The following is a 22,408-nucleotide window of genomic DNA, read 5'->3' as shown; positions in this document are numbered from 1 at the left end:
TCCCCAACAAATCCAGAGCCAAGGTGTACCATAAGCTTTGGAAGTAGGGTGTCAGGTAGACTATCTACTGTTTGTTGTGAATTATTTCTGAGTCTCTTGAGGCCTCTTTGTCCATAACTCTGGATAATGTCATATAATTCTCTTTACCTCTTTCTAGATGTTTTTCATGTATAGTAAGGGGATCAGTCATAGTCTGGACTGTATGCTTTGAATGTGTTTGGTCATTAATTCCTATGTTCTTTAATTTAGTGAATACCACGAATTCCACCTGTCTCCTATAATCTTCTCTGTTGTGTTTGATTAGGGGCCAGATAAAATAGAATTGATCTTGACTTCTGTTCAAATGAGGTAGTACACTCCATTGTGTTTGCTACCTCCTCAGTCCCCGCCTCGCCAGTCAGAAACCTAGCGTTTCTGCTTGACCTTAAGACTCAATATGGACTGCTAAGTTCCTTTATCCCCTGGAGAGTCTTCATTGAACTCTCTCCATTATGTGCATATACACATGTTTTTTATTTAGGAGAATTGGAATTAACTAAAGCATTGTAGAGTTGTAAGCAGTGATGTTATAGGATGGTGCCCACCCTTTGATATCCTAGAGCAGGGGTTCTTATCCTCAGGTCCATGGTTTTCAGGGAGTTAGTGAACCCTTTATATTGTGTTCAAACTAATTTATGAATATGCTTTTATCATATCTTCAAAATGTCCTTGGTCCTGAAAAAAATGTTAAGAACAACTGGCTGAGGTGAAAGAAAAGATTGTATAGGGGAAGATGGAGATGTTCGTTTTTACCTGTCAGTAAAGTAATTCAGCTCCTTCCTTCTAAGCCAACTCACTTGTATCCTGGCTCTCTCCCAACTTCTGGCTGTCACTTTCCTGCCATCCCCTGCTGTTCCTCTCTTTATGATCAACAACAGCTCACTTCTCATTCTAGAAAACTAAGCGCATCATCCAGCACAAGTTAACATTTTAAAATTGTTGCTTTTATTTTACATTTTTCTTTATTAAGTGAGAGTCTGAGACAACTGCGTGTCTTTAAGAAAATTGAGAGAAATTCCATGGCCTGGCCCTGTCAACTGACCATCGGATCCAATTTGTCTATAAAGATTGTGGCTTATAAATCGGTAAGTGGTAGCTGCACCTTTTTTAAAGAAATGTTACCAGGCAGACGAATGTGCTTATATGAGGAACTGACAATTCATGTGTGGGTTATTCAGTACCATAATTGCTGCTTCTCTAACTGCTCTCCCTGTTCATTTTCATCTTTATTCAGCTTTTATGTAAAAGGCATGCTAGGAAAGGCAGTTTTAAGAGTTGTCTATAATAGAGGTTGATTCCCTCTTCTTTCTCTGCACTGATAATTGATTGTTAATCATGAATCCCAGGCCTTTCTCTTGCTCTCTCTTTTTTTTTTTAAAGAAAGAAAATGGAATGCATTAAGTTGTGTCCTTGTAGTGTCATAGCAGAAATATAGATGTACACCAGAGTTAGGAAGTTCAGAGTTTTGAAAACTCAGTCACCTGATTCAGTGATTAATGATCTGGTAGTAACAGCATCTATAAAGTATCAAGAAATGTTGACTTGTTACTATGAAATTGCCTTTTGTGATATATATACATTTGTACATAATAGACACTTTCAAAAATGAGGTGCTTTTGGTAATTTAATGAAATTCCAGTTTGAGTATAAGTTTCTGATTCATGCCTCCACATGTGACCCTCCTTGCCTTTTTTCTTTAAATATACAAAATAAATATATAAAAACATATAAATATACAAAATATACAAAAACATGTTTTCATATATTCCAGTGTTTTTTGTATATTCAAGGACTTAATTCCAAAACACATTCTACATCCATGAACACCTTGGAGGTACTTATTTATTTTAGGTTCCGTCAAGGCCTGGAATATTGTCCCTAGGAATGAGAATACAGTCTCCTCCCTTCTTCTTTTTTCTAGTTTTCTTTTCAAATTTTCCTATTGATTTCTGACTACTTATAGACTGCTCTCCTTTTCTTCCGAATTGGAAAACTGATAACACAATGTATAGTCATCTTTTATTAGACAGTTTGAGGGTTTTGAATAGAAAGTGTTTGAATATATACAAATATTAATTTATTTTATTTTATTTTTTTGTGAGGAAGATCGGCCCTGAGCTAACATCTGCCAATCCTCCTCTTTTTGCCAAGGAAGACTGGGCCTGGGCTAACATCCATGCCCATCTTCCTCCCCTTTATATGGGACGCCTCCACAGGATGGCTTGACAAGCAGTGCGTTGGTGTGTGCCTGGGATCTGAACCCTGGGCCGCCAAAGCAGAGCACGCACACTTAACCGCTACGCCACCGGACCGGCCCCTACAAATATTAATTTTTATCTGTGGCTTACCTGGGGTAAAAAATGAAATGTCGAAAGAGTTATGAAATCAACTGAAGTTTTCACAATAGGCAAGAACAAACAAAACAGTTTAGCTAGGGGACTTGTTCTGGATTTTTTTCTGTAAAGCAGAGAATGTATTAGATTTGCATCTTTTATCAATTGGAATCCTAGCTTTCCTTGTTTTCCCTTTATTTTTCTTTTGGAAATAAGATGGTACAGGAGAAAGTTAAAAAGTCTTGGACAGTTGTGGATGCAAGAACCCTACAAAAAGAAGATATACAAAAAGAAACGGTTTATTGCTTGAATGACGATGATGAAACTGAAGTTCCAAGAGAAGATACCATTCAAGGTATGCCAATAAGGAGTTTTTACTTTTGCCAAAAAGGGATTTTCTTCAAGGTGACGTGAGGCAGGCTGGGATTTGTGTAGAGACATTTTCCTGAGTTGTAGAGACACAACTGTTGGAGGGTCATGAGACACTGAGTCCTTAGCTCATCTGCTGGGTCTTAGGCAGGGTGGTCCCCAGGAGTGCTCTTGGGTGCTCCATCTCACAGGGGCATAAATGTCTCAAGTGAGAGGACTTCACACTGGGGTTTGTTTTAACGTTTGAAACTCACTACCTAGGAGAATGCTTATCTTCATGTGGCTGAAGCAAGTGTTTTATTTGCTCTATTTTATTTTTGACTTCCATGGTGATTTTTTTTCTGAGTGCCCGTTTTTGGTCTTATATCCTGCCAGATATGCTCTCTTAAGATAATTTACGAGATAAGAAAAAATCATTTGTGTTTGTTATATTGCTGTATGTTCACTAGGAGCTTTAAAGTGGTACTTCAGACGTTGTGCTCATTTGATCTGTATAGTGTCTAGATAGCGTCTCACTAGACAGCTTAGAAACTGAGTGTCTGAATGTTCAAGAGCTGGAATTACGAGATACCAAATGATGGTTAAGATAGAAATAAGGATCTTTTTTTTTTTTTTTTGGTGAGGAAGATCAGCCCTGAGCTAATATCCATGCTAATCCTCCTCTTTTTGCTGAGGAAGACTGGCCCTGAGCTAACATCTATTGCCAATCCTCCTCCTTTTTTTCCCCTTTTCTCCCCAAAGCCCCAGTAGATAGTTGTATGTCATAGTTGCACATCCTTCTAGTTGCTGTATGTGGGCCACGGCCTCAGCATGGCCGGAGAAGCGGTGCATTGGTGCACGCCCGGGATCCAAACCCGGGCCGCCAGTAGCGGAGCGCGTGCACTTAACCGCTAGGCCACGGGGCCGGCCCCAGAAACAAGGATCTTTATATAAATTTATTGCCAGACTATGTGCTACCAAGTATAGTTTTAATTAGCAAACCTTGAAAAAAGTTCCTTTCACCTGTGGCACTGTATCACAGTGTTTGTGTATATTTGTACGTGTTGTAGGGTGGCGGGTGGTGGTGGTTATGGTTCCTTTCTTTCTCTTGATGGATTATGTGTAGAATGTAAATAATACCCATGATCTCTACTAATTCTTTAATTCAGTTCGGTAGTATACTATAATTAAGAACATGAATTTTGGAGTCAGACCTGGATTAGAATCATGGCTCTATCACTTGCTAATCATTTGATGCTAGTATAGTGACTCACCCATAGTAGGAAGAAGAGCGTGATGAAAGGCGTAAGAGCAGGAACAGAAAGGCCTTCTCTGTGATCGCAGGTAGTGGGTTGGTGTGTTGGGGATATACAGATTGTACGTGAGGGTAGCGTCTAATAGACAATCTGTATTTTTCTTTGAATCTTCACAACAATGTGATGAAGCAGGTGCTCTTGCTGTTTCCATTTTACAGGTGAGGGAATTGAGGGCGGAAGACATTCTTTAATGTGTTCAAAGTCACACAGCTAACAACTAGCAGACTTGAACCCAGGGCTGTCCTACCTCAGAGTCTGTGTTCTTACACACTGTTCTGAATTAGGAAGGGCTTTGAATGATAGGCTGAAGAGTCCGTGCTTCATCTTGAAAGCAACATGAAGCCAATTATAGTTTTGAGGAGCAGAGTGTCACTGGACTGTGATTTAGGAAGATTAGTAAGACAGCTGGGTGTAGGGTGGATCGGAAGGAGAAGGGACTAGAGATGAGGGTGCCAGTTCTTTTGGTTGCAAGCAAAGAAAGCAGCTCTGGTTATCTTAGGCAAAAAGGAAATTTATTGATGGAGCAATGGAGAGGGAAGAGTTAAAAATTGTTGAGTTCAAAGAGCATAGATGGGCAGCTGTTCTCGCTTCCCTTTCCGCAGGTACCCACATGCATCCTTTGCCTGGCCTCCACTCTCTACCCTCTCATCTCAGACAGAGGGACTAGTACATCCGGGCAGGGAGTATGGCTTTATGTTGTAGTCTATTCTGTACTTTTTGCCATGTACAAAAATTAAAGTTATTGATTTGTCCTTTAAATAGCTGTACCCAAAAGCACAAGACAGTTTTAATTAGAATTTTCAAGTTACTGTTAAATGCTTCAAGTAGGCAGATGTCTTATGACAGAGACAAGTTAGAAAAAACATTTGGTTTAGATACCACTGATAACCATGTGCCATATATTTCCCTGTTAATTTTTTGTTGGAATTTTTTAAAAAGACATAATATGAAAATAGAAATGTTTCTTTTAAATTAAATACATGACATCAACAGATTAACAGGAACAAACACTAGATGACAGAATCTGCCCGCAAACAGACAAGTTTCTTTGTTTCTTGGAGTAAAGGTGCGTGTGCTTTTCCTTTCCATTTACCCAAGATCAGAATCCTTGGATTTTGATGATTCTTCTCCCCGCCAAACATTGTATATTGAAAGGGCATGACCTCCCATAGAGCAGAGGCCCTGGAACAGGGTTGGTGTTTTTTTTAAGAAGCCAAGAGCCTGTATTTTTATGAATAACCTAATTAAAAAGAAAAAACATAGTCCAATCTCAGAAATAAAATAAATTTAAATGCAGAAAAATATCCAACTTTATCAATTGCATGTTTCTAAATAGAAGAGTTTTGGCTTCTTCCATTAGGCATTTGTTTATCTCCAGCATGCATTTTTGAGAACATTTTGTTCTGAAAATTTCCTATGGGCATTTTTCTCTGTGGGTCTCCAGTTTTCTGAATAAATGTACTCTTCTTCTTATGTTTACAAATCATGATTGTACTTTAGTCAACCATGGTTTATCTTTGGAGGATAACTAGTACATCGCATTTGCTACATTCTTTTTTCTGGGCTGGATAATCTTAAAATAACTGGATTACAGAATATGCCACTTAAAAGATGTAATTAGATGTTAATCGTCTCTGTATCGTCTATGTTGTTTGTGTATCTGCTGCTGCTTTTTCCCCATTGATCACTAGGGGCAGTAATTTGATTCCAGGGAATAGTGTGTGGAGGCTTGATCCGGAGCGTGCATGTGTGGTTAACGTACGCATCGGGCTAATTTCAGCTTGTATCAGATGAGGCCCCATATGCCTAACGGATGCTCTTCTCTTGTTCTCTAGGGTACCGCTATGGGAGTGATATCATTCCTTTCTCCAAAGTGGATGAGGAACAAATGAAATATAAATCGGAGGGGAAGTGCTTCTCTGTTTTGGGATTTTGTAGATCTTCGCAGGTACAGCACTTATTCTACTAATTGTAAACAAAATAAATGAGCTTTTTCCTTGTTATTATTTGAGGTGGTACGCTTTTGAGTGCCTTTTATTTATAATATATATTTATTTCACTTCTGTTTTTTCTAAAATGTAGTCTAGAGATTAGTGTTGCTGTCTTTGATTTTTGAGGAGAAAAACCAAGGTGTAGAGAAGTCAGCGTGGATCAGAAGAATGGATTGAATTAAAGGTCACTTCTTAGCTTTGTTGTCAGTCATAGCTCATAGTAGCCTTAAAGAAACAGCATCAAGTTCTTTGCTATCGTATGGCTTTCTCTAAACTTATGTACAGGCATGCCTTGGAGATATTGCTGGTTCTGTTCCAGACCATTGCAATAAAGCAGTGTCACACAAATTTTTTGGTTTCCCAGTTCATATACAAGTTATATTTACACTATACTGTAGTCTTCTAAGTGTGCAATAGCATTACATCTAAAAAACAATATACATACATTAATTAAAAAATACTTTGGGGCTGGCCCAGTGGCGTAGGGGTTAAGTGCTCTCACTCCACTTTGGTGGCTCGGGGTTTGCAGGTTCAGATCCCTGGCGCAGACCTACGCACTGCTTGTCAAGCCATGCTGTGGTGACGTCCCATATAAAGTAGAGGAAGATGGGCACAGATGTTAGTCCAGGGCCAATCTTCCTCAGCAAAAAGAGGAGGATTGACGTCGGATGTTAGCTCAGGGCTAATCTTCCTCACAAAAAAATAAAAATAAAAAAAAATAAAAAATACTTTATTGCTAAAAAATGCTAACCATCTGAGCCTTCAGCAAGTCATAAACTTTTTGCTCGTGGAGGATCTTGTAAAAAATGCAATATCTGAGAAGTGCAATTAAAGCGAAGCACAATAAAACAAGGTACGCCTGTACAGTCATGCATCACTTAACAACAGGGATATGTTCTGAGAAACGCATTGTTGGCGATTTCGTCATTGTGTGAATGTTATAGAGAGTATTTACACAAGCCCAGATGGCCTACTACACACCTAGGCTGTATGGTACTAGTCTTAGGGGAGCACTGTCGTATACACAGTCCATCCTTGACCAAAACGTCATTATGTGGCTCGTGATTGTATAATGGAGTGTTTTATAGGAATGAAGGTCTAATTGGGGTTTGAATGACCATAGACCTCTTAGAATATCATTGATTTATGCCAGTCACCCTTCTTCTCCCTGCCCAATGAAGAGGTCTAGGAAGTGAAACTTGTCTGTAAGTCATATGTGTTTTAGACAGCAATGCAGAGATACACAAAATAGACACAATGGGTAGTGCCCTAATTCACTGAAGGCCATGAGATACCATATACTATCAAGAAAGGCTTATTAAAGATTCCCAGAGATCTTAGATGAAATGTTCTTGATGTTGGCAACCAAAGAGAATGAATAAGTATAAAGTGTATCTTTTCAGGCTCTATTGGAATGAAGGGATTTTTGTTGGTTCCAGAAGAACTCAAATGAGAATTATAATAAAAATAAATATTACCCAGTATACTGGATTTGAACTTCACGTTGCTCTAGCATATAGTCCCTGTGTCATTCAGTGTCAGAATAACTCATTGAGGTTAGGGAGAGTGTTTTTCATGATATGCACATACTGCTAGATACATTTTTAAGACTCATAAGCCGAAAATTGGGAATATTTACTTAAAGTCGATATGATTTTAATGGTGAAAAGAAATACTTTTTGGAAGCTGAGAGTCTAACAATTCTCTAACAAATTACAATAAATATGCTTTTCTTAAAAATAAAATTATTGACTTTGGGAGGTATATAAACTTAAAACTTATGGTTATTAATGGCAGTGCTTATGAGTCTCTTCAGTGAAATAGAACCTTCATTCAGACCTGTTTGTAGAAACTGGCCTGTTGGGAAGCGGGTCTGCCTAATTCGAGACAGGCAGAGAAGACCTATCTAAAGCACCTGCAAGTGTAATTCAGGATTCAAAAAATTGAAATCACCTGTGCCAGGGTGGGAGCAGGGCCTGTTAAATAACCAAGAAAGAGTGAGCTGAACAAAAAGTACATTTTTCCATTTTACGAGATTTTTATTAGCTTAAAATTAACTTTTAAGTCATGAATTATTTTCTTAATAAACTTTTTGTTGTTTTTAAGCTCTTAATTATTTTTATCTTTAGTACAATCTGAGATAGGTACAATGAAGATAGTCATAACAGCTGCCATTTATTGAGTGATTATAATATTCTAGTCAATATACTAAGAATTTTATATAAATTCCCATTTAATTCTTATCATAACCCTCTTAGGTAGGGGCTGTGATATGTATTTTATGTTAGGAAATTGAGGTTCAGAGCTGTTAAGTAACTGGACCAAGGTCACCCAGCTAGAAGGTGGTAGAGATGGGTTTTGAACCAGTTCTCTCTGATTCCAAAGCCTGTGTATGCCATTAGTCAGTTGTAACCTGCCCGCCAGATGGACAGGCTCATTTTTGAATAGTCTAGTTTTTACATTAATGCTTTTGTGTAATATCTTAACAAATGCATACACAATCATCTTAAGAGCAAGGTGTTTTGCAATACCGACTTAGATGAAGTATAAACATTCCCCCTTTAACGGTCTAGTGATTATCTTTAAATTAATATGATCATATATTTTTCCAAATTCCCTTAAAGTGAGGGAAACTAACATTTCTGTATTGAATTGATGTGAAACTTTTCATTTTATAAAACAGGTTTTTTGTTTTTGTTTTTTTGAATTGTGATTTCCTCTTCTCTTTTAAATTTCCAAGAGTCCTTTCAATTTGTTTTCCTCCATGTTGTCAGTGTTCTGGGTATCTAATTATAGGATGGATAAGAATTGAACCAAAACTTCCACCAAATGTCTGGCTGTTCTTTGCCAAGTCATTTAGGTACCTTAGGAAAAGATATCATTAACTGTTCTTTAATCAATCAGGAACTATTACAGATTTTAATAGGAGGGCAAATAAATCTATATGAATTAAAATATAGGATTATTCCCATATTTCTTCAAAAGATGGTTTTCAAATGGGGAATGGAAATGAAGATGGAGGGTATTTGAATTATATGGGCCTCACCCCCACACCTTTAAAACTCATTCTTCTTGAGCTGCTGTTACTGTGAAAGGGCTCATATTTCTCGGCCTTAGAGGTGGGAGGGCAGAGAAAACATTTGAGAAGCATTGCCCTGTGTAACATGGGGCATGTTTTATAAATAAGCTCCAGGCTTAAGATCCCATAGATCAAAGAGAAGTTGATCTTGGTCGATAGATGCAGGTGGTTATGATATTAGGAACTCTTCAATATTTGTTTTCTAATCTTTGACCCCTCTGATACTCTGCTAGATAAGTAACTTAAAGGGGCAGGAAAGGACACGGAGTACTTATTTTTGGTTTAACTTTTTTCCCTTCCTCCAGTCCTGCCCCTCTAATTGGTTCTTTGTTCTATCTCTTTGCAATTCATCAGTGCCTTGTCGTTACTCTTAGAATGAAATCCAAATCACTCAGCTTTGCTCATAAGAGACTTTCTGATCTATTTTGGCTAATCTCGCTGATCTAATTTTCACCTTTCCTTTTGCACTGTGACACTACTCCAAAAGCAGTTCCCCAAATATACGTGTTTTTATGTCACTCCAGCCTTATTCACACTGTTATCTCTGCCCAGGACTCTTGTGCCCAGACTTGTATCTTAGTTCCTGCACATCCTTTAAGTCTTGACTTAGGTGTCACCATTTGCAGAAGCCCTCCCTGACCACTCATGACCACGCTAGATGCTCTTGTAGCACCAAACTGTAACAGTATACTGTAATGATATACTCTTATGTTCTTGTAGCACTGTGTGGTAATATTGCATTGCAGTTAATTTCATATTTATCTTTCTAACCTCCTCAGATCAAGACTGTATCCTGTTCATTATTCTACTTATACTGCCCAGAACAATGTTTGACGTATACTAGGTGCTCAGATATTTCTTGTGTTGAATTGAATTGAACCTCAAATAATAAGTTGTTTCTCGTACCTGTGAATGTTTTTCAGAAAGAACATTTAGAATAGAATTTCTTAGTAACATGTGGCATTATGGTTTTATGTGTTCCTTATTTTGGATCGAAACCTCGATCTTTTCCTCCCTTATTCTTGTAGGTCCACTGGAAATATTTTATGGGAAATCAAGTTCTGAAAGTCTTTGCAGCAAGGAATGATAAGGTGAGTAGACAGTGGGTCATTGAGGTATTACCACAGAATTGAATTGTCATTTTAAGTGAGTTGTTTGGGGCTTTTATAGTTTAAAATGACATTAATTCTTGCAACAGCAGTGGGAAAATTCACTGACCTTTAACTCCGAAAGTGGAGACATGATAAATGAATTTGTCATAGCATAGCGTAAGCACGAGGCCTGAGAACGTAGTCCGGCAATTGGAGACCCAATGAGTATTAAAAACAAAAACATTTGAACAAATGCATTTAGGTGTGAAAGTCACATGGTGAGATATTCAGGAGGGTTGGGCTCAGGTTGACATTCTCATAAACATTGAACATTTAGTGCTGGCTAAAGCGTCCTGGAGATGAGCTTCACTGACTCACCGGACCACTGCCATCATTGAGAAATTTGTCTTTTCCTCCTTCGCTCTCTCCTTGCTCTCTTCCCACCTCCCCAAGAGATTCTGTCTTCAGGCTGGTTTCTGGCTAACAACCCATGACTCTTGCATTCTACACTCACACCTGCTCTCTCTGTAAATATTTTCTGTGTAACCTGCAAGTCAGAACTTGTTATTTTCGGGCTGGCCCCGTGGCTTAGCGGTTAAGTGCACGCGTTCCGCTGCTGGCGGCCCGGGTTCGGATCCCGGGCGCGCACCGATGCACGGATTCTCTGGCCATGCTGAGGCCGCGTCCCACATACAGCAACTAGAAGGATATGCAGCTATGACATACAACTATCTACTGGGGCTTTAGGGGGGAAGATAAATAAATAAATAAAATCTTTAAAAAAAAAAAATAGCAAAGGGCTACTCTTTGATGTCAGTTCTTGATGTCATAGTCAAAGAATAATATTAACTAATTGGAGCTTATGAGAGAAGTAGGGGAGTAAGGAAACTGTCGTATGAGGACTTCCAGTAGAAGATTGCGTGGAGGGGACTTGTGTAGGTAGGAGGTAGGAGGGGTGACAGACATGAGAGCCCTCCTCATGCGTTTAGAGGATTATCATGTGGAGTAGAGATTAAAGTATGCTTCCTACCAGGCAGAAAATTGGAACCAAAGGTTAGTAGTTTTATTTAAGATGAAGAATTATTACTATTAATATTAACGAGGATTACTATCTCCAAATGGATTGGCTCCTTGTGAAGTGGTCGGATCCCCGTTCCTGTAAGTTTCCAAACAGAGTCCTGATTACCAACAGTCGCATGTTGCTGAGGGAATACTTTCATCATGTGGGTTGTTGTACTAGAGGAATATTGTTGCTTTTCAAATCAAATATTCTATGATTCTGTGAATAATTCCTTCTTAAAGCCATATGTTTTCTCTGGTCATGAGCATATAATTGTTTTTTTGTACAGAGAATCTACATTTTTTGTGCTGATTTGCCTGTGTGTGGAAGAGAAAGGGAAGGAAATGGGCCTTTAGTTGAGTTTCCCACAGGTGTAGTATTGTGTTACCGTAAGCAGTCATTCATGACCCCATCCTTCCTTCCTTTAAATATCCCAATAGATCCTATCAAAGACACCCAAATAAAAACTTGCAAACAAATTGGACGTAATCTCTTCCTCAGACTCCCATTGTGCTTATCTGGTCTTTCTTATGGGACTTGTTAGAATATACACATTCTGTATCTGGTACGTATCTCATTTCTGCTAGTAAAGAATATATTAGCTCAGTGCGGTCAGGAACTTATCTTTGTTTTCTTACAGGGTCTAAGACAGTGTCTAGCAAAGAATAGGCACTAAGTAAATATTCCTTGAATTGAACTGAAAAGGTAATGAATCTATCATAAAATCTGGAGGGGATTTTGATGGCAAGGTATTGCGGTCCTAGGTTTTTAGTAGAGGAAATGGGAGTATACGTGGCTAACTTTGACAAAGGTTAGCTGTAATACTGAGAAAAGTACAGACAGGATGTTTGGGGAGTTATGGAGAGGAAGAGAGCTGACAAAAGCAGATCTGAAGTGGAGAAGGTGTCAATTTACTGAGCCTTGAAAATGGGTTAGAAGCTCGAGAGCCAGAGATTTGGAGAGGGCATTCTAGCTAGGAAGAAACTGTATGAGCAAAAACCTACAGAGGACGGAAAGTACAGAACTTGTCCAGGAATAATGATCAGCTCACCGAGGCTGGAATAGAGGAACCATTGGAAGTTTTTATGGAAGGGAGTGACATGATCAGTCTGTGAACAGGGGAGGAGTGGTGGAAGAGAATGGATAGATTTGAGAGAGGCCGTAGAGGTAGAGTTGGTAGAGTTGTGTGAACACTTGCAGGTGAGGGAAGAGTGGGGTGGCATTAACAAAGACTTTGGGGCTTCTTGTTTGGTCGAATGGGAGGTGGTGTTAACGGAAGTAGGGAGTACAGGTGAGCATGGGGGAAGGTAGTGAGTTTAGTTTTGGTCGTGAACAGTTTGAGATACCTGAGGTGTAACCATATGAGATATCACCAGCTAGTGAGGAATATAAGTATGGATCTTAGGAGAGTTTTAAAGCTGAATATAAGATTTTTGATTCATCAACTCATGGAACTGGATAAAATAATCCCCAAGTAGAGTTTTAGAGTGAAAGGAGGAGAGAGAGGCTTTCAAATCAAGAGGATTTGAAAGAAGAGAAGAGCTAGGGGAGGCATGGCCCACAAAGGAGAATAGTCAGGGGAGAGTTGTTTCTGACGCCAAAGAAGGAGAAAGGGTAGAGAGAGGGGATGGTCAGAGGCCAGTGAAGTGTCCAGCAGCTGGAATGGGAACCAAGGATCTGGCAATTAGGTCGTCATGGGTGACTGCAGAGGATAATTTCAGTGAGGAAGTGGGGTCATTCGCTAGATTAGATTGAAGAACTGTGTCCTAAGGAGTGAAAACAGAAAGACTAATATTATTTCATGAAATTTAGCGGTGAAAGGAAAGACAGATACAGATACTAATTGATGGAGAGAGGAGGACAAAGAAAGATTTTGTTTAGGAAGGCAGAGACTTGAGTTGTTTTAGAGGTGAGGGTATGAATTCAGAGGAGAAGGAAGACTGAAGTGATATGAGAAGGGATTTAAATAATAAAGTCAAGTTTCAGAAGAGGTACAGTAAATGTGATCAAATGCAAATGTGTACAGTGTGGCCCTGACCTGGGTAGAGGGGCACTTGAAAACCTGGGATGGAGAGAAAGTGCATAACGGTCTCCTGAGTATGTAGTTCTGTTGTGAGAATTCCCGCATGTTGGATACGTGTTACTGTGTGCGTCTTTCTTACTAGGCAGCAGCCGTTGCGCTTTCCTCCCTGATTCACGCTCTGGATGAACTAGACATGGTGGCCATAGTTCGATATGCTTACGACAGAAGAGCTAATCCTCAAGTTGGCGTGGCTTTTCCTTACATCAAGGAGGCCTATGAGGTAAAACCCACAGGTCTTTTATTCACGTTCATTTTTTTCCCCTTCAGTTCCTTTATTCTAAACAGCCCCACTCAGCTATTGATGTGTGTGGGAATTACTTGGGGGATCTTGCTAAAATGCAGATTCCAATTCTGTAGGTCTGGTGTGGGCCTGAGATTCTGCATTTTTCACAGACTCCCAAATAATGCTGATGCTGCTGGTCTGGGAACCATAAATTCAGTTGCAACGGAAGAACACAAATTAAAAAAGTATGTGGGGAGCTGTTTATTCAGTCAAATCAGTAAAGGTTAACCATGACCTGTGTGCTCACTCCGGTGGCCTTCTCTCAATTCTCATCCTTGACTTCTCAGCACCTGATAGGAATAGAGATTACCTGTATTTGTACTAAGTGAGGACTATACATAAAGGTTGAGGATACGATTCTGTTGTGATCCTTGTGAAATTCACTGTATTTAGGGCCTTCTCAGTTAAAATACAGGTCTAGATTCCTTACCACTCCCTGTTTCTCAGAGAACTTACTGTGGCAGAACTGGAAAGAGCAGGCAGATATCTTGACTTGCACATCAGCCTTCCAGTCACCTTTAGTCTTCTCATTTGTTGTGCAGGTCATGCATTTCACAGGTCTTCTTAGATAGTCTTTCTTCTAAGGATTTCTTGTATGTTTAATATTCGTTGTACTGTTTGCAGTTGTGTTCAGCTAATAACAGAAATCAAAACACTTTACTTTTCCGTGACCAGAGTTGAGCTGTTTGATTTTTGAAATACTTTTCTTGTGCCACTTACCCAGCATTTGGGACCAGCTTTATATTTTCCATTAATTTGGTGGTTTCTGCTTTTCCTTGCTTTGTTCCTCGTTAGTGTTTGGTCTACGTGCAGCTGCCTTTCATGGAAGACTTGCGGCAATACATGTTTTCATCCTTGAAAAGTAATAAGAAATACACTCCCACAGGTGAGTTTGTTTATTTCCATCTTGCTCACTAATTGGCTCCAAACACAGACTGTTCTTGGGAAATCACCTGTCTGCAGCATTGCTTGGGGCCAGGATTTCACTAGGTGGAATTAGTTGGATTCGAATTGTGCTCGTTATGTAGTAGTGACGAAGGGCTTCATCGTGTGTTTTCCAGTAGTAGGGATAGGTTTACCTGAAACTCTCCAAGCCCTCTGTAGTTTCCTCTTCTGACTTGGAGCTTGTATCTAGGGAGCAGCTTGCTCGAAATGGACGTAAATACTCTGAGCAGGTGTGCCGTCTGCTGAAGTGATTTGACATGTAGTATCAAACCTGTGACTTCAGTGTCCTACATGAAATATGATGTAACGTTGAACTGAAAAGTGGCAGTGCTGGAGATTAGCTTCTCTCTTTGCCTTTTCTTTGTAGTTTACGTTAACAGTCCAAGTCTCGTTGTTTCTTATTTCCAGGAGTTACTTTGTGCTTGATAAGAAAAGGCCTTTATTAAGCATCTGGCTGCAAATGTCAGGATGCTACACAGAGTGACTCTCACAGTCGCAGGTCCGGTCTTCCAGAAAGCTCACAGTGTAAGACAGTTGTAATAAAGTATAATAGTGGGCCAAATGTAGAGAACGTAAAAAGAACACACATGATGAGTAGGTGTTTTAGTTTACAAGTTTACATCATGTCCCTGTAGGATTAGGGAACTGTGAGGTGAGTCTCAGAACTGGGTTTTCTCTGCGGGTTTTTTTGGTTAGACCCTTTGGGAACAGTGTGTGTAGAAAAGCCAAGAATCAAATGGGCCCCTAGGGCTTGTATCTTTACCTTCTAGAAATGAATCCCTCTGCGTCATGGTGGAGCCAGGCATGGACTTGAATGTATAGAAGCCACCGGCGTGTTACAGTGTTCTGTCTCTACCTCTTGATAGTTCCAAACTTTAGATAAGTAGAACATTTAAAAAGGAGAACTTTGTTGAGAAATTATGTTATAGGCATAAAGCATTCACTCAGGATCTGAAACATTAAATATCTTTTCATCTGTTGATTTATTTTCTGTGAGTTGACATTTTTGTTTGCATTTTCTCCATTGGAAATATGGATCACAGAAACTGTTTGGCTTATTTCCCAAGTCGACATTTATGTAGGGGTGTGCAGTGCCAGAGTGATCGAGCTTGCTGCCAGCTTGTAGTGGCAGGTGAAAATGACCGGATGTTCACACACACAGGTACCACCTCCTACCTATTGCCAGGTGGACCCTGCAGGAGTCAGCTTCAGATGGTGATGGTGTGCCAGTGCCTGAAACCTCCCCTCGAAAGTCCAGAAATGGGATGGAGACGTCTCCTGACAATGTCTGTGTGCTCTGTCATTTTGCAGTAGCTGTACAAAAGGGATATTTGCAAAGGGGAAGGATAGACGCATAACGGACCTTTTAGGAACTGCTTACTCTTTTCCGAAACCTTTTGCCTGGTGCCTGTGAATGATCTGAAAATAACGCTTCAGCATCTAAGAGCTGAACTGCTGTGTGAATCAGCAGAGTGAAAGTTACCCGTGGTAGTCCAGGAAGAGGCCTTTGTGGGAGAGTCGCCTTTTGTCCACATGGCTTTGGGCCGTGCCATTTTTGTTGACTCGGTAGATTTTTATTGAGGAGCACTTGCTTTCTGTTAGGTATCAGGAGAGACATGAAGAGGACGTCACGTTTCTGCTCTCAAGGATCTTGAGAGTTTGGCTGGAGTGGGGTAAGACGTACGCAGGTGTGCATACGTGCAGAGTGTGGTTAGTGCCGTGAGGTTTGGGAGAGGAAAGAGCACGTTCTGACTTGGGGAGATTTTGGAGGGGTCCACTCACTCTGATCCAGTGCTGTCTTTGTGTTAAAGTTGGTAAACTCTGATATAAGTTATATTAAATCCTTATAAAGCTAATGCTTCATTACCAAAGGGGTTTTCTTTTTTTAAAAATATTTTTCTCCTCTAGCTAATTACGAAGTTTTTGATATTAACTCATTGAATACTGAATATTTTGAATTGCCATATGGAAGTTGGGTTTTGTGTGGCTGTGGTGCATCCTCTGGACAAACTTTTGCTTTTGATATGTTATTCCATTGCAAAAGTTTGCTAAATGGTAGAGCTGAAAGGACCTAAGAGACCAGCTACTCTAAATACCTTTTTACAAATAAGAAAACCAAGATTCAGGTTAAATGACTTGCATAACTAGAGAAGATTTTTGGCAGAGCCAGGACTGTATAACCTGCCAATATTGCTATGAATATCTCTGTATGGAAAGCATTTATTTTAGTGGAGAACAATGGAGGTAATCATTTTTTTCTTTCTGCTTCTCTGTCCTTGTTTTAGAGGCGCAGTTAAATGCCGTTGATGCTTTGATTGACTCCATGAGCTTGGTAAAGAAAGATGAAGAGGAGAACACCATTGAAGACTTGTTTCCAACCACCAAAATCCCAAACCCTCAATTTCAGAGATTATTTCAGGTGAGAGAGGAAAAATGAACCACTCACATTTGTTTTAAATGAAAGAACTCTGAGTGACAAGTTATGGTAATTGGTCCCCAACAAACGTCCTTACCCTCTGACAGCCTCAGCTGCTCCATGTTTAATGGAAGAATAACACCTTCCTCTTTCTACTAAAAAAGATAAAAATACTGAGCTTTTGGAAAGAAAGAAGTAAAGTTAGGATGATTTTTAACTTTTTTTCTGGAGAAAGGTTAGATTTTTTTTTTAAAAGACAGGAGGGCTAAATGAAAAGCAGATTCTTTTGTGCTTTTTACAAGGTTTTCTCCTCTATTTTGTGTGAATGAGACTTTTCTTTGTTTTCTATATCCAAATAGTAGGAGACTTGTTCCAAACTGTGTAGTAATATAACGACTATTAGGGAAAAGTGTTCCAATGCCACATTTGTCAGAAATTTCATAAAGTATCATGGAGATCAGATAAAGAGGTTATAGCATGAAATTATTAAAAAGTAAAATACAGAAAAATATAAAATATGTGTTTCTGAATCTTGGGCCAAAGGAATTGGAAGTTGGAGATTGGATTAAGGAAACTGGGGAAGTTGGCAAGAGAGCTGACTTATGCTAAGGAAGGGGAGGGATAGACCAGGGTTGAAGGAGAAGGAATGTTCCATTCATGGATTAATTTGGTGACAGCAGGACATAGGCTTCTCTGAACCTCACAAAGCTGAAAAAACATCACAAGCATCTTTTTCAGGCAAACTCTTACCCATAGGGGAGTGGAGGGCCTAATCTGCAGGAGTGGCAGGGTAGGAGGGGTGGGGACTGTGTGGTGGAGAGACCATTGATTGTCCCTTTTGACTCACTTTTCAAAGCATCCTTAACTAACTCAAGTCCATATTAGGGCCTGTTGTGATTTTGAGGGATCTTCTACTCAAAAGAAACTGCCTTTTTTTGTTGTTGCTTATAATTCCTTTAAGTAGTGAAAAAAAAATCTTTTGTTCCAAAATCAGAATCACGAAGCTTAACATTCAGTGAATACGTTAGTATTCTAAGTGTAATCAAGTATACATTACTTAAATAAAATCCTTTGGTGTTTTTGACAAGTGGACTGCGACACCTGAAGGCCTTTGCCATTTGTAGGGAAGGGAGGAACAGACCAGTTAGTGTGGAAAGCTTGCGAAAACAGGTCACTATGGTGAAAAGTAGAGACTTCTGATACTTGGCAGATTTATCTGTGGTGGGTTCTGTTTATCTTCACTAAACGTTTATTGGGTGGATGAACAGATATTAGCCATATACCCAGGCATTATTATCTTTCAAAGCTGCAAGCACTGGCAACTTGATTTTCACAACTTACCAACTTTGTTTTCTTTTGTGAGGGAGAGTGTTTAATATGGCTTATCTTTATAAAGAAGTATCATTACTAGGGCGTTTAGAAATTTAATTAACTTTTTTTTTTTGCTGAGGAAGATTTGCTCTGAGCTAACATCTGTGCCAGTCTTCCTCTGTTTTTGTATGTGGATTGCTTCCACAGCATGGCTTGATGAGTGGTGTAAGTCTGTGCCCAGGATCCGAACCTGCAAACCTGGGCCACTGAAGCAGGGTGCACTGAACCTAACTGCTATGCCGTGGGCTGGCCCCTGAATTCATTTTTTTTTAAAATAAATATTTATTGAATACCAACAATATGCCATGTGCTAAAGATACTATAAGCTCCCTACTTGAAAGGACCCCTCCAGAGGAGTGAGAGTAGAGAGACATAAAACCAATAGGTACAACAGTGGTGGGTGCAAAATGCTATGGGAATAGGAGAGAGAGATTCTTGCAAGTGGGTGACTTCAGGAAGGCTCACTGAGGATAAAAGGGGATGTGTGATGTGGTGAGGGCGTGCCAGGCAGAAGCAGCAGCATATGCAGAAGCATGAAAACATGAAGAAGTGTCCTGTATTTAGGGATCCACAAATAGTTCCATTGGGCTGGAGAATAGCTCTGTGGGAAAATGATGGAAAAAGGGGCAGGGAAGGTAAGTAGCAGATAGGTCATGAAGAGCTAGTAGTTTAGATTTTATCCTGAAGGCAGTAGGTGATCACTAAAGGATTTTGTCAACTGGTAAGTGAAGTGATTTTTAGAAAATAGCTCTGATGGTAGCATAAGAGATGGGCTGGAGAGCAGTTAGGAAACCTGCAATGGGCAACATGAAGGCTTGAATTAAAGCAGTGACCGAGAGAGTGGAGAGGAGAACATTTAGAAGAACATTTACAAGGTAGAGCAGAGAAGACTTAAGGGATTGGATGAGGGTTGATGAGAAAGAGGAATTGAAGATAACAGGATACTAGCTTGGATTACTGGAAGGATGATGTCGTCATTAATTATAATAAGGAGTATAGAATGAACGGACAGAAAAAGTAATTCATGTATTTTTGCAAGTGCTAAATTTGTGATATCTGTTGGCTGTCCTGGTACAGACACTCAGTGGGAAGTTGGAAATAGAGATGCAGAGCCCAGGAGAGAATTCGAGACTAAATATATAGATCTGAGAGTCCTCCTCATTTAGGTAGAAACAGAGTGAATGAGATTACTTGGGAGAGTCTGTTGTGCGAGAAGGAAAGAGAACAGAGTCCCAAACACCAACACGTGAGTGAACAATTAAGGAGAAACAGAAAAAGAAGAGCTGTTAAAAAACAAAACAAAAGGCCAGCCCCGTGGCCTAGTGGTTAAGTCCGGTGCACTCCACTTCAGCGGCCCAGGTTCAGTTCCTGGGCATAGACCTACACCACTTGTTGGCAGCCGTGCTGTGGTGGCAACCCACATACAAAATAGAGGAAGATTGGCATGGATGTTAGCTCAGGGTGAATCTTCCTCAGCAAAAAAGAAAAGAAATATTCCTACCACTTCCCAAAGAAGGTCAGAGAGGTAGAAAAAACTAAGAGAAACTCATGCCTTGGAAGGCAGAGGAAGAGGAGTACCCAGAAGCAGGGAATCACAAGTCAGACGTTACACTTTTGTGCATGAAGGTGAGCATGGCAAAGGGCATTTGAGGTTTGCAGTGAAGTCTTTGATGACTTTGAGGGCCCAGCGGCAGTAGAGTAATGGGGTGGGAGGCAGGTTACAGTGCTGAGGAGAAAGCTTTACTGATAAATGGGAAGAGAGAGAGGACCCAGGAAGCCACAGGAGGATGTGGACCCGAGAAGATTTTCTTTTTCTTTTTAAATGATATATTTATAGCTGAGGGTAAATGAGCTGGGAGTAGGGGGCAGAAGGAGGGAGAGATTAATAATCAATTTGTTGGCAAGAGATGAAACTCTAATTTTGGAAAGAAATGCTAAAAAATACATCTTTTGTCAAGTTACAGATAAAACTGCCTTTTACATAATTGATACATGTGCTAAAATCAACATATATATGCTGCATACAAGAGACACACTTCAGACCTAAAGACACTCACAAACTGAAAGTGAAGGGATGGAAAAAGATACTCCACGCAAATGGCAATGAAAAGTAACTTATGAGCTAGCCGTTTGGTCTGCAGTTTTTTCTCTAGCCTTTTTCAAATTGTAAAAGTCTTGTCAAGGAATAGTAGTTGCTTAAAAGAGAAATAAGTAGATTGGGGACCATGGTCTCAGCTTCTCAGGTACTAAAAAGTGTCGCTGTCTCATAAGCTTGTTTTTTTAAATGAATTGAGATTTTTGATTGAATTAATTTTATAAGTATCCCACTTAGAGTTATCTAAAATGTGACCTCTGGGGAAACAAGAGAGGTTGATGCTTTAGAACATCTCTTGTAGGTCCTTTATTACTGAGTTATGGATGATGACGTTGTTTGAAAGAATTGTCTAGAGTTCCTACTGAAAATCTGAAATGTTTTTCAGCAGAGAGGCTGGCTAGGGTATTTATTTGTTGTTTGTTCTAGTTCTTTTCCAAAAAATGTCAATTGAATATCACAGATAGAATCTTCCAGAGTATGTAAGAGGTAGTCTGCTATGTTGGGTCTTGGATTACTGCTTACATCTTCAGGGCTTTCTAAGCTGTTGTAGATATTTTAATGACCTGAGAAAGAGCACTGTGAATTACAAATTATGCACAAGAAGGTTGGTGGTAGATCCTCAGGGTTTGGGATCATTTTGGTTTCCCCTTTTGCTTCACATTACACAGGCCTGATGTCATTGACGCTCAAGGGAAAGTCAAGTCATTAGGAAAGAGGAAAACAGGAATCAAACTCTGAAATGAATGATTCTACTATGGAGAAGGAAGACTTGTGGGTGGTGTACTGAAATAAGGGAGCAGCACGTGAAATTACTAGAGGAAATTGGTACTTAAACCCTACCCCGGAGTTTTCTGAACTTGTAGGGCGTCGACTCTTGGATGATGTTGACTATTTAAGTCTAAGTATATTTTATTATTTTAGAACTGAGACTTGCAGCTTACATTTTCTGCAGGGTAGGAAAACAGTCCATGGGGTAGTTTCGGTCATATACCTTGTGATATGAAACAGTGTTATGAAATGGCAGGAGCTATTCAGCTCCCTGGTTTTTTCTTCAGAACTACTGGTGTACAAGTTGTTTAAAGGTGGGAATAGCAGGAGGCTGGTTCTCCAATCTAATTTTGGAATTCTTCTCTAGCAAGAGAAGGAAAACTTCAGAGAACTGAGAGTTTCATTTTTCTTCTTTTTTTTTTAATGGTATCTCATACTATTGCTGACCTTCCTATACTCATTTTAGAGTATTACTTTCCTGGGCAGATACCAGCACTGCCAAGGCCCAGCTTAGCAGACTGAAAGCTGTCAGGTGATTGGATGGAAGTGGCTTGCTTTCCGGATTTCCACTGAGCAGTGGAGAACCTGCCATGGCCTTGATCTGGGCCCCACTCTTGGTGCTGCTTCCTGACTGTCAGTAACTCGAGTCCTGAGAAAGAGCACTTTATCCCTTCATCCAGTGTCTGGGAGGGGCTTATTCGGTGCCAGGCACTTTTTTTGGTACTTGGAATGCAGCAATAAACAAGATCTCTACTTTCAAGGAGGAAGGTTAGGTAATAAATAAACTGAAAATTTGATAATTTTAGATAATGATAAATGCTGTAAGAAATATAAAACAAGGGTAATGATAGAGAATGACTGGGTGGTAGGATGGGGGTGAGAGGCTGCTTCAAATAGTGTCAGGGAAAGCCCCTCTGAGGAGATCATATCTGAGCAAAGAACAGAAGGATAAAAAAGGGCCAAGTCTGTTGAGATCTAGGGGAAGGCAGAAGAGGCAGAGGGAGTGTAAAGCACAGGACCCAAAGGCTGGAGTGAGCTTGGTGTGAATGAAGCAGAAAGAGCCCAATCTAACTAGGTTGTGGTGAATGCGGAGGAGGGTGGCAGGTGATGCGATAGGGGTGGCATGCAGAGGCTACGTTATGTATGACTTTGGGATATGGTAAGGAGTTTGTTTTAAGATGACGTTAGCT

At 39.9% G+C, this 22,408-nt stretch overlaps 1 protein-coding gene across 1 annotated transcript in view; it reads left to right on the top strand.

The window, feature by feature from the left end:
* Positions 1-22,408, top strand: part of XRCC5 (X-ray repair cross complementing 5) — an 84,600-nt gene that overhangs the window by 13,936 nt on the left and 48,256 nt on the right. Inside the window, exons 7-13 of the mRNA XM_004427533.3 lie at positions 1,010-1,124; positions 2,589-2,727; positions 5,872-5,984; positions 10,135-10,197; positions 13,423-13,560; positions 14,419-14,509; positions 16,854-16,987. Coding sequence (XP_004427590.3) covers positions 1,010-1,124; positions 2,589-2,727; positions 5,872-5,984; positions 10,135-10,197; positions 13,423-13,560; positions 14,419-14,509; positions 16,854-16,987 — 793 coding nt within the window. The remainder of the gene's footprint in view (positions 1-1,009; positions 1,125-2,588; positions 2,728-5,871; positions 5,985-10,134; positions 10,198-13,422; positions 13,561-14,418; positions 14,510-16,853; positions 16,988-22,408) is intronic.

The sequence above is a fragment of the Ceratotherium simum genome, chromosome 37, assembly GCF_057802395.1.
Source record: "Ceratotherium simum simum isolate JZ-2026a chromosome 37, ASM5780239v1, whole genome shotgun sequence".
Lineage (NCBI taxonomy): Eukaryota > Metazoa > Chordata > Mammalia > Perissodactyla > Rhinocerotidae > Ceratotherium > Ceratotherium simum.
The sequence above is the reverse complement of the archived record's forward strand: the minus strand, read 5'-3'. Positions and strand labels throughout refer to the sequence as shown.